Source organism: Buceros rhinoceros, unplaced genomic scaffold, assembly GCF_000710305.1.
Source record: "Buceros rhinoceros silvestris isolate BGI_N320 unplaced genomic scaffold, ASM71030v1 scaffold22463, whole genome shotgun sequence".
In the NCBI taxonomy this organism is placed as follows: Eukaryota; Metazoa; Chordata; class Aves; order Bucerotiformes; family Bucerotidae; genus Buceros; species Buceros rhinoceros.
The window spans coordinates 56,222-68,655 of NW_010403460.1; the positions used below are offsets into that span (position 1 = coordinate 56,222).

Genomic DNA, 12,434 nt, shown 5'->3' on the forward strand with positions numbered 1-12,434 from the left:
TGTGTACAGCTTATGTACTACTTTTCTGCGAAAATAATTTTTTAAAATCCCGAAATATTTCCATAAGCATTAACTAGCTTTATGGACTCTCTGAAGGTTTTTTTTTTTAAAGGCATATGGTTTACTATAATTTTTAGTAGAATTGTGATTCACATTCATTCCCTGTGTTAATTAGTTCAAAACCTTTTCAGGGCTTTTTGTTGAAACATAAGAGTAGCTGGAATATCTGATGTGCATCTGTGATGCTGAGAGCATAATAATATTTCAGATATTTGGAGGAGGCTTCCTCAATCTTCAGCCATTAAAATTCTCTATAAAAATTCTCAATAGCAGTAGTTAGATGCTTGACTGTGTACACTTCTGAGGTAAAAGTGGCTTTCTAAGGGCTCATCTAAAACAGCTGCTGAAGAGTAAGGCAGAGTAGGAAGAAGTGCAGTAGCTGCTGTTTCGTTTATAATTTATGTGTGGATACCTTACACACCAGAATTAGCTGATGTGTAAGTTAGAGTTTGTGATTTTGTTTAACCTGTTTCACAGCCATGATAGAAATGTACTTTACATAGTTTTAGGATACATGGGTTGATTAAAATGGCTGAATTTCTAGGCATGTTTGTTTGTGTGGGTTTTCTGATCATGTTAAAACAACTGTAAACATAGTTGTTTCCAGGTCCTCTTATAAAAAGGAGTTTGAAGACTCCAAACAAGTCCTTGGCACAGAATCAAAGAGATCAAAAGAAACAGCTTTTTTATTGCTGTCTAGCAAAGAACTTGCCAAGGAATTATGTTTAGCCACTAAGTGTGTCCCCAGTGTCATGGGGAAACTTGTGCAGTGTGTACTAAAGCCTGTTCTCTTGGGCTACTGAATGAAATCTGGTGTGACTCTGTAGATGATAGAGAAGCACTTTTCTTGTTGAAGTAAAGATAGCCTTTAATGCTGTGATACAACTCTCAAAATATTGAGCAAATACAGATAATTACAGAAAAATAGACTTCACTTGCTTTTATTGGAAGTAAGACATGCGCTGTTACAGATGGGTTTAATTTTGCCCTGGTCTTACCTGTTCAGTGTATTCTGTATAGATCTTGTCCATACCCATATGTTTTCCTTTGATCTCATTATTCTGCTCCCCACTTCCATTCATTTCACCTCTCTTCATAGTAGTTAAAGGTCAACCTCTATCTATGATCCAGCTCAGGATGCCAGTTTATGCTGACTACTAGTTAAATTTTCGGGCTGCTCCTTTTCTAGAGATTTTTCTTTGATACAGCCCCATAAAGCACAGAGAAGTGAAGGCCTTCCTTTAGGAAAAAAGTGACACTGAGTTGCTAGTATAGTAGGTGTCTGCCATGTTGAGTTGTATCTACTCAGTTTTTCTCTTTCAAATGGTCTGTCTTGTCAGCATTCCTGTGCTGTTTCATATATTTAGAGCAAGGGAGTGTTTTTATGCCGGATTTGGTTTGGGTTTAATTTGCTGACAAATTTTAGGTGGCACCAGGAATGTAGAACTATACAAACTTAGTACTTATACAAACTATAGTACTTGAAAACAATTGGGATATCTTTAATGTGTGTGTAATTTATATCTTTTATACCAATATGATATCTACGAATTTTGTGTTGCCTATTAAAAATTGAAATTCATTCTTTCTCTCTTTCCACTTCCCTCCTTCCCCGACCCCGGCAATTTAACAGGAAGCTGAATTTCTGTCACTAAGAGAAGCTCTCTCCTTTGTATCCTTAATTGATGGATATTACAGATTAACTGCGGATGCCCACCATTATCTCTGTAAAGAAGTAGCACCACCATCAGTCCTTGAAAACATCCAAAGCAACTGCCATGGACCAATTTTGTAAGCAATCTTTTAGCAATATAATAAGGTGATATTATATTTGAAAGATGAACTTTAATTGACTGTGAAACATGATGGACATCTTGAAATGTGTATTTATTACATAAAATAATGTAAAAGGCTTTACATTTTTCCTCTTATTTTTCATTTGGCAATACTCAGTGGTTTCGTGATGTATTACAAAAATTAAATTGAAAAATTCTGGTTTTAATTTTCTTCCCGTAAAAACCTATTTTTCTTCAAGCAAGACAGGCAGGAGAGTCATGAGGCTGATTTTTATAGAATAATGGTTACTACTATGGCAGCAACATACAGTATCATAGAGAATCTCATGTTTTCACTGCAGCCTCTAGCAGTTATGTTATCTTGAGTTGGATAATATACAGTAGAAGCTGTAAAAGCATATGCAATGAGTCTAGACCTTCCTAAGCTGTTCCCTGAGATGGTCAGAAACAGTCATTTAGCAAGGCTGTTTAACGGGAAATTGGATCTTGTAATAACAAATGATGTTTTATTTCAACTTCTCTTTCTTGTTAGCTCTTTCCCAAGCTAAAACTACCTTTTCCACTCACACGAATATTTTGCTAATTTTAGTTTATTTACTAGGTAGTTTTATTGAAGCTTGTTCCGTAAGGGATGTTGAAAGACATATCGTAATCCTAGAGGAATATACTTTTTAGGCTGTAAGGTTTATCATCAAATAAGTAATTGTGGTATTTTCAGTATGAAGAATTTTTAACACACTGCTCTTTACATAAGAAGCCACCACAAATATTGGAAAATAAAGGGACAAAAAGATTAACTTAAAGGGACCTGTAAAAAAATGTAAGGTTTGAATTGTTGTATTAGGTGTCTGATAATAGCGCTCCTTGGCCAGTCTCTGATGTTCCTGGGTTTTGAAATTATACAATATTAAACATTTTCTTTTTACTATAGCATGGACTTTGCTATCAGTAAACTGAAGAAAGCGGGTAATCAGACTGGTTTCTACGTTCTTCGGTGCAGTCCTAAAGATTTTAAAAAATACTTCCTCACCTTTGCTATAGAGGTTTGTATTCTGCCTTAGAGCATACCTGTGTAATCTCTATTGTGCTGTAATAATGAGCCTTGGATATTCAGGAAATGATTCTGAATTTTCATTTCAGAATGTTTGTCTGATGAGTATATTCTATAGCTACCTCTGTCAGATTGGCCAACTTTCAGGGTCTTGTGGGGTAAAGAATTGCTAATGACACATACCATATGCCTAGGAGAAGATAACCTGTGGAGGGAAGAGAGCATAAGAGTTCTGGGGATGGTAACATGGCTTTTGGGACTCAAATTTTGGGGTGATAGCTTGTTTTGTTGGGCTTTTTTCTTTTTTTTTTTAAGGTTTGGGGTTTTTTAGTTGGATTTTTCTTCCTCGGATTTCTGCCCACCTGCTCCCCCTTTCTTGCACCTGAATGGGGGTTATTTAGTCTGAGTATACAGCCCTTGGTTATCTGAGAGTATCTCTTTCACAGGTTCTTCTGGGTTTAGGTCCTGTCTCCGTCTGCAGTGCTGGGCAGCTGTTAGGTCAACACATCTTCTGCTGGATATCTGATGTTAGCTAGGGTGGGAGCCAACCTTGAATTGCTTGCAGTGCTCATGCAGCTCAAGAACCAGCTGTACCTATCCTCTGTGAGATTGCTGTTAGGGATAATATAGTACTTTAATGTTGCTGTTACATAATTGTATCATCTTGTTCTAAGGATGGGCTTCTTATCAATTAAATTGTCAATTAAATTGACAGAGCCACCTTTGGGGTTTTAACTAGGGAAAGTAATACATGGATTTTCTTGCTGGTTTGCAGCAAGCTAGCAAGTTTCCTAAATACTGTCAGAGACATGTACATGACAAAACAATGTTGATGTATGAAGCCATTTTAAGATCAGCTTTAGAAAAATTTTACATTCAGTCAGTGACGTATGTGTGATAAGGAATTTTTTAGACTAAGAGATCAGTCCGTGAGCAGCTTAGAGAGTCACAGTCTTAGTCAAGCTTGTGAGTTAAGCCTGCCATTAAGTGAACTAGCCACATTTTTTTTCCCTTGTTCTGAGTTTTTGGGCAAGCCATTAGAAGGCTTTTGAGATTCAGAATTTGTTGAAACACTTTCAGCAGTGTTGATGTGAAGGACATGAAAGCCCTATTTTAAAAATGGTTGATGAGATCTTTTCAAGACTCATTGTAAAAATAATTCGGTGCATACTGAAAATCTGTGCTAGAACTAATTGCTGAGAATAGAACTGTAGATGACAGAAACAGAGAAATACTGCTGAGATCTCTAAAAGCTTGCCGAAAGAACATTGTACATGAGCATTTGTGCTATTACCTCAAAAAAATTTTGTCTTGATATTACCTCAGGTACGGGTGAAGAAGCTCTTATTACTAGCTCTGAAGGATTTTTCCTAGAATCATCTATTATCTGTTTTCTCAGCTCCATCTTTGCAGATTTCATAACATTTTTCTTAGTAACAACATGCTAATTCCAGTGATGGGAGTAGAGTCATATTTTCTCAGAATCAATATTACACAGTGAGGACAAAATAACAAATTATGGTGATATTTTGCTGAAGCATTCTTTAATAGAGTTATGTACATTTAAATAAGCTTTCAAATACTAAATATTGATCAATTTTATTTTTAATGGAACAAATCTCTGCAGCGTGACAATGCCACTGAGTATAAGCACTGCTTGATTACAAAGAATGAGAATGGAGAATATAATCTTAGTGGGACCAAGAGAAGTTTTGGTAATCTTAAGGATCTGTTGACCTGTTACCAGACAGAAACTGTCCGTTCAGACAGCATAATTTTTCAGTTCATCAAATGCTGTCCTCCAAAACCAAAAGGTAAGAGAAAGTTTATTGCTAAGCAGAATAGTTTCTGACTTTTAGATTAAAGGTTTAAAAATAAATTAACTTTAAAAGGCTTTCAGGTAGGTAGATATATGTTTGTGGGGTTTTTTTTAAATTTCACTGGCCTTTTTGTTTATCTTAGTCATAGTTTTCAGTGTCTGCCAAATTTTAGTTTGTTTTAAAGTGACCTTCCAGAAAGAATCATGGTAGCCAGTTTCATGATTAGAAGCCAAGCTGGTTTCTTAATTGCATTGGATTGTGTGTAGCAACATTTCTTCTTCAGTCAAGTGTTTTCATGTCTTGAGAAGGAACAAGCTCCTAAAGGTACAATTTCTCACTGAGAGTAGTTCCATAAGCATGTGAATGCAGTGAATTTCTTTCATTGTTGACATCCTAGCTGAATTACGCAAAGGCTGCAGTGTGATTTGAGCTTCTTTTTCACACTGGAAAATATATGTAGAATAGAGCTCCTGCCTGAGAAGTGTATTTTTCTTGAAGTTACATTAAAGATTTTAGCGTAGCTTTGATATTCATAGTATCTTTCTCCTTAATGAATTTTGATAGTCTGACCTTTTTGATTGTTAGAAGTAGTATTACTTACAGTTAATATTTGTCTTTGTCCGAGTTAGTCTTTTTCTCTATCCAAGTCCCTATTTAAAGAAAAACTTGAGAGAGCAGACTGTTTGATGTCATTCTCATATTTGATTGAAATTAGCCAAATGGATTCAAAAGCTTAGAAAAGATTCAACAAGTAAATACGTATGCACATCACAGAGAACAATTTTGTAACCTTATTTCCATCAAAATCAAACGTGTATGCATCAGAATTATAAATTTTTGAATAAATGGAATCATGCATGCATGCACACATATACCCCCAAATATGTACCTGTCAGCCTTAGTTTGACTAAAAGACTGGCTCTGCTTTGTGGAGACTTTTTTCTAAAAATCACTTGAAGAATAATTACGCTAGTGATCCTCATTGCCTTATGTTTACCCAAGTGCTGGCAGGGAAAAATGTGTAAAAGCTTTAAAGAAGTATCGGAAAGATAGGCACATCTTTAACAGAATAAGTTCATAATATAAAACAAGAAAGTGACTTACATTCCCTTTTGCTATCCCTGATTGTTACTGAATATACAACAGAAGTTAAAATGTGAAAGAAGGCAGGAATATTTTTCAGAATGTTTGTCAAAAGTAGGAGCACTTAAGAAACTTAAAATAGCTGAGTGAACCTAAATGTCTTTGATGATTAGAAAAAATCACACTTTGAATTTGTTTAATGAAGTACTGTGTGGCTTTTTGAATAAACTCATCTCAGTGTGATACCTTCTTTTTGCTGGATTAACAGCTTCTCATTAATAATCCCTCTGAAATTACATTGTTTAAGTTTTATATTCTACAGATTTACTTTGTTTATCGTTTCCGCACCCTCTTTCTTTTCCCAGATAAATCCAATCTCCTAGTCTGTAGAAGCAATAGTGTTTCTGATGTGCCTTCATCACCTACACTGCAGAGGCACAATAACGTCAACCAGATGGTCTTTCACAAAATCCGGAATGAGGACTTGATATTCGTAAGTCCACTAGATGCTTCTTCCACTGCAGATGGTTGGTTTAATACACGCTAAGTTTTTAAAAACTCGGTATATATTTAGAAAAGCCTTATCCCTGCTGGGAGATTTTGCTGTAATCTTTCCTTAGCTAGAGTTGTGAGAGAAAAGGTATTTTTAAAAAATTTCCATTAATACAACTAATGGTGTTTTGTTTTTTTTTTTTTTAATAACTAGTGTCCTTTTGGCTGCAATAGCAGCTGTTTTCTTTACTTATAGGGGTGTCTAAATACATCTTTAACAGCAGTCCTTCCTCTCTGGTTCTTGCAGCAAATTATCTTCTGAGATCCTTGAGGAGTCAATAAAAAACTAAGCAAAGCTTTAAGCTGTTTCCGATACAGTTACTTCCTTGTTCCCTTAGTCTGACTCTAGAGGTGTGTTAGCTGTAAAGATTTTTGAATTTTAAGGAAAAAAATTAATTTTAAGAAAATTAAATTTTAATTTTAAGGAAAAAAATTAAAGAAAATTACGTGGTGGTTGTTTAAGAGAGCTTTTGCAAAACAGGTAGACATTTCTGATTTTTTTCCCCCATCTGTATCCTTCCTGCCTTTTTAGGAGGAGAGTCTTGGACAAGGGACATTTACCAAGATTTTCAAAGGTATAAGGAAAGAAGTGGGAGACTATGGACAGCTCCATCAAACTGAAGTTCTTTTAAAGGTGCTGGATAAAGTGCATAGAAACTACTCTGAGGTTGGTGTTGGTTGCTATATAATGTTTTTCCATGCAATGTTGAGCATTAAGATCTTAAAATAAGCAAGTATTTGTTATACGGTAGAGGGTTGTGTGTTGAACCAAGGTCCTTCTTGGCCTTGTGACATGGCGGAGATGAATTTGAGACTGGCTTTGGGAAGTATACCTATGTACTTTATTTCCCCTCTCCCCACCATTTGTCGGAAAATTCAGAGCTACACACTCAAAGCTAGAGAACAGTTTCTTTGTATGATACGAGTACCACTGGAGAGGTGGTTTGGCCACAGAATTACCTTTACCGGTAAATATATTATGTATGTGCAGATAAGGGACCAATGTCTATGGAAGATTGTTTTGGTAGACTCTCTTAAGTGCTTTGGAGTCATAGGGATTCTCCAGTAAAATCAACATTTAATATCAAGTCAAAAAACCAGAAGTATCTATGTGTGAGAAACACCTGCCACATGTAGAATCATCTGTCTTCACTTAGACTTTCCACTGCTTGAGTGAATCTGTGAGGAAACCTGAAATGCCTTTGTTCACTAACTAATCCACTGTAATGTAATTGAGCCCAAGATTTGTGTACGTGAGAATTTAAAGACTTTAACAAGATGTGGTAGATGTTTAATATGTTAATATAACTTTATATGGCTGTTTATTATTTACTGTGATTACACAGTTCTATCAAATTCCTAATTAATGTAGATGTATTTACAGCAAGCCAAGAGAACCAGTCCATTTTTTACTGAACTTTTCAGTTACTTAAGACAAATCTATTTGAAAATGTAAGCAAAAAAGGAAGAGATATTTCAGATAGCTAATATTCATAAGCTGTGTAGGTATACCGTTTGGACAACTGAAAACAATAAAGAAACTATAACTCATGTTTTGATTTCAATAAGCTGGGTAATATACTTACATTCTAAAGTTAAGGGAAAATCAATTGTTAAAAAGACTAGGAGTACAGAAATACAAGTATGGTCACCTGAAGGAAAATATGCAAATTTCAACCTTGTTTTGTGGGGTGAATAATAAATACACAGGCAAGTGTAGTTGGAGATGCTGCTGAAGAGAATGAAATAATGACTAAATAAAAGCATTTGAAACCTTCCTGACAAGGTTAGGTAAGGTCTCACAGGAGTGGATGAGTGATATAATACTACTTGTCTTTTAATAATGTGCTGTGAAGAAATAAATGGGAAACTGAATAGTGCATTATGAAAGAATAAATTGGAAACTGAATAATGTGTCATGAATGTCTCTGTGATTTATTTAGTTAATTGATATGGAAGAAGAGATTCTTTTTTGAATGTTGCGATATGCTTGCCTGCAGAAAGAGAGATTGCTAACCTCTCTGGAATGTGGATTATCAGTCATTTTAAAAAAAGCACCAAACCTTAAACAACCACAAACGATGTAGAATACGTTACAGAGGGTCTTTACAATGAGGTGGAAGTTGAAGTGTTTTAAAAAATGCACATGGTTTTAATAAATTTTGTAGAAATCGTGTTATGTTTTGGGATTTTGTTTTCACTGATATTTATTCTCTCTCATTCTTTTTCTTCCTTAAAGTCCTTCTTTGAGGCAGCCAGTATGATGAGCCAGCTTTCTTACAAACACTTGGTGTTAAATTATGGAGTCTGCGTATGTGGAGAGGAGAGTAAGTAGGAACGAATTACCTTTTTGTACTAATTTTATACAGCTCTCATTAGAGTTTGCTGTTGGTTCTGGGTAAAAGCAGGGATAAAAACCACAGTAAAACAGCCTGTCACACCAGCTGGACACCCAATACATGTTCACAGTATAGTACTATTAGTCTTGGTGTCTGAGAACTAGTTTATACAGTGATAACAAAGAAAATGGAAACATTGTGTCTATACAGGCAGTGTGAAGAGTAACCTCTGTAAATGACTCAGTCACGTCTGTTCTATCTGAAAATATAACTTTTGGGAAGTCTTGCTGAACTTCTGAAACAGTTTTTTTTTTTAGAAAAATTGTACCCCTATATTGTATTAACTGTGGTTATCTAGAAGGGGAAGTGCTTGGCTACCGAAGAAATATCTTTGTTTACTGTGATTAGAAACATAGAAACTGCCAGCCTTTCCCACCCATGTTCTGACTTTGTGAGCGCAAATACAGCTTTGGGAAGTTTTGTTCCAAGATCCCATTCTGAAAATGTGAGGTCCCGTTCAACAAAAATACTGCAAAATCTTAACAAAGGTAAAATCTTTGCATTGCCTACAGGAGTAGAGAAGTAGTGTACAGAAGAAGTACGGAAGTGTGATTTCTGTTTAGCTTACTGGGTTGTGACTATGTATTTGTAAGGGTTTTTTAAGAACACCTGAAGTACCTTTATAACATCTTGTAATGAAATCTTAATTCTGGATGGTTATTATATGCTTTTGTGTGCTATCTTCAAATATGTGCTGCTCAGTCTCCCTTTGGCAGTTTTTCCTCTTCATTCAGTCTTTGGTCAGAAATGGCAGTTCGCCCTAAAACAGTTGGGGTTCGTTTCTGTGATTAGTAATTTGTAACAAAAGGAAGCATTTTAGAATAACTGTATAAGCATATTGGTGTAGACAGTTGCCTGCGTTAAGAGAAGGAATTTGCAAAAGGGAGGATGGATTCTGTATCACGATTTGCTTCTGTTAGGAGGCTGGAAAAGGTACAGTACCATGTTTGGCCAAGAACTTCTTTGCAAAATGTCCATGAATGTTTTTTCTAGTTTATGCATTTTACCATGCATGGGGACTATATAACAAATTTCAGATAGATCAAGTGTATAATTAACCCCATTCCCCCCCAAAAAATAAAGACGTGTATGCTTTAGATCACAGTTGCCTTCTATAGACAGTTCTATCTCTGAAGGCAAAAGACTTATTACAGTTTAGTAAGAGGCAGTTGCTAAGAAAAAAGAGAAACTGTTCTGTAGGTTACACACTTGATGTACCGATTTTATGAAAACTGCTTCACATAATTGTAAAAAGTGTGTTGTCTGGAAAATGCATTTTTTATAAAAGTCACTTTGTTAAAATCAGATATGACACCAGTAGTTTTCAGTGTCTTTAGAGAATAAATGAGAAACACTGCAATATGAGCATCTTGCAGCTGCAGGCAAGAGTTCAATCATGCCGTTTGAAATTGTTGTATTGAAACTGGTGAAGACTGTGCAGTACAATGAAATGGGTCTTGATTGTTGGGTTATTTGCTGGGTGACTGCATGAAGGCATATGTTATGTGTATACAGAAATTTTTTTTTATTGCAAGTATTAGTCTGTTTTCAAGAAGAGCATGTTTTGCCAGCAAAAGATCATATTTTTCACTAAGAATAGAGGTTGTAAACAGCTATGAAGTGAATGACTTGAATGTTATTCGACTCACTACATTGCTAGTATTGTACTATTATTCTCTGTCAGAAATTACATTATTTATTGTGCCTTTTGTGTGAGGGTAGAAGGGTGCTCACTGGATTTGTTGAAGTGGAAATGTATTGTGTTAAAAAACAAAAAAAAAAACCCAAAAAAAACCAACCACGAAAACCAAACCCAAACAAAAAACCCCTACTAAATTGAGAACCTGCATTTGAGGAGAAATTAGGCAAACTTTCACCCCCAAAGAAGTATAAAGAATATAGAATATTTGTGGCAATTCTCAGATGTCATATAGCTTCAAATTTATAGTATCTTACTATAGTATAGTAAGGTATCAAAGGAAGTGATGGATATTTCTGGAGTAATGAATCTGTCTTGAAATTCCATGATTTGTTGTTGAGTTTAATCGTTACTTTTTTTACTATTTTAAACCAGACATCCTTGTACAAGAATATGTAAAATTTGGATCCTTGGACACATATTTGAAAAAGAACAAAAATGTTATCAATATCTTGTGGAAGCTGGAAGTAGCCAAACAACTGGCATTAGCCATGCATTTTCTGGTAAGTAGTTTCTTTTTCAGTTTTGTTAATGGCTGAATTCAAGTGCTTCAGGCTAGTACAAGTAGAATGGCTTAGCTCTTACCCTACTTGTTGAAACTCTGGAGGATATTTGAAAATAAGCTGGGCATATACCAGATAGTGGACAGCCAAGGACAGACCTTTTTATCTTGCACAATGTGTAATTAAATTTCCCATTCTTTTTTTGATGTTTTATGTTTTAGTGTGAAATAAAAACACATTTCCAGTAAAAATTCTTCTCCCCACCCCAGAAATCAGTCTGTCCTCAGCTCATGATGCTGAACATAAACTATTTTGTGGTAGTGCTAGTAGTTAACCACTGAGAAGGGAAAACATTGTGCAGCTCAAACTGCTAGTACATTCTTCTTGTGGATTAGGTCCCAACCTTATAGTTTGTTTAATTCAACATAAAGGCCATTGTTTGAGACACGATACGTGATTACATGAATCTTCCCTATAATAGAGTTTAAATGTTCTTATAATAATTTTAAATGGATCATACTGATGGATCAATATTCTTCTGAATTAACAAACATCAAATAGTTTTAGACTTGAAACTTTAGGTAGATAATTGAATGAAAATTGGCTAGAAGCTGTAACTTTGAGAGGAACTCATGAAACATCTGAGGTCTGATCGACTTAATCTGTGATCATTATTTTCTTTGTTGTTGTTTCCCTCCTGCTATAAAGTATTGGTTTTTAAATACCTCTTCAACCATTAGATTGTTTTGTCAGTATGTAAAAGATGCATTTCTGTTTACAGGAGGATAAAGGCCTTGTTCATGGCAATGTCTGTGCAAAAAACATCTTGCTTATCAGAGAGGAAGACAGGAAGTCTGGAAACCTTCCATTTATAAAACTAAGTGATCCTGGCATCAGTATTACAGTTTTGCCAAGAGATAGTAAGTCTTTGTGTTAGGTTTCTTTAATGCTTCTGACTTGAAAAATAGGTTTGGGTTGTTTGGCTTTTTTTCTGACTGCCGTCTAAGTAAATTCCTTCATCCGTCTGTCATTTTAAAGTTATCTCTGCAGTCCCAGTCAGGAGTTTTCAGTGTATCTTCTTTATGATCGAATAGCTACAGGACATAAAGTCACGATTCTTCATTGTGTGTGGGGGTTTCTTTCCTGCTCTTCTCATTTCTAACTGTGTTTACACTGGTAGTACTATTAGTATGCTATAATGTACCGTGAGTAAGTCCATTGCATCCATAGGTAGCTGCTGGACTTACTACCCTATTATTGATCAAGACTAAACAGTTGTACTTTATAGCTTGGAGAAGCTTTCAGAGCTGAAAGTAAATGCACTTGTGAAAATGCTGCCTGGCAGTGGAAAATCATCTTCAGTACATTTCTTGATGATACCACTTGATGATGCTAAAAATACTAGATTATCATCTGCCATTGAAACTGGTCTAATGCTTTAGAAATAGCAAAATTAATTAAAGGAAAAGAA

At 35.3% G+C, this 12,434-nt stretch overlaps 1 protein-coding gene across 1 annotated transcript in view; it reads left to right on the forward strand.

Moving 5' to 3' along the window:
- JAK2 (Janus kinase 2) overlaps positions 1-12,434 on the forward strand; it is a 48,199-nt gene that overhangs the window by 19,952 nt on the left and 15,813 nt on the right. Inside the window, exons 8-15 of the mRNA XM_010133030.1 lie at positions 1,694-1,851; positions 2,788-2,899; positions 4,535-4,721; positions 6,176-6,303; positions 6,895-7,029; positions 8,602-8,689; positions 10,836-10,963; positions 11,745-11,883. Coding sequence (XP_010131332.1) covers positions 1,694-1,851; positions 2,788-2,899; positions 4,535-4,721; positions 6,176-6,303; positions 6,895-7,029; positions 8,602-8,689; positions 10,836-10,963; positions 11,745-11,883 — 1,075 coding nt within the window. The remainder of the gene's footprint in view (positions 1-1,693; positions 1,852-2,787; positions 2,900-4,534; positions 4,722-6,175; positions 6,304-6,894; positions 7,030-8,601; positions 8,690-10,835; positions 10,964-11,744; positions 11,884-12,434) is intronic.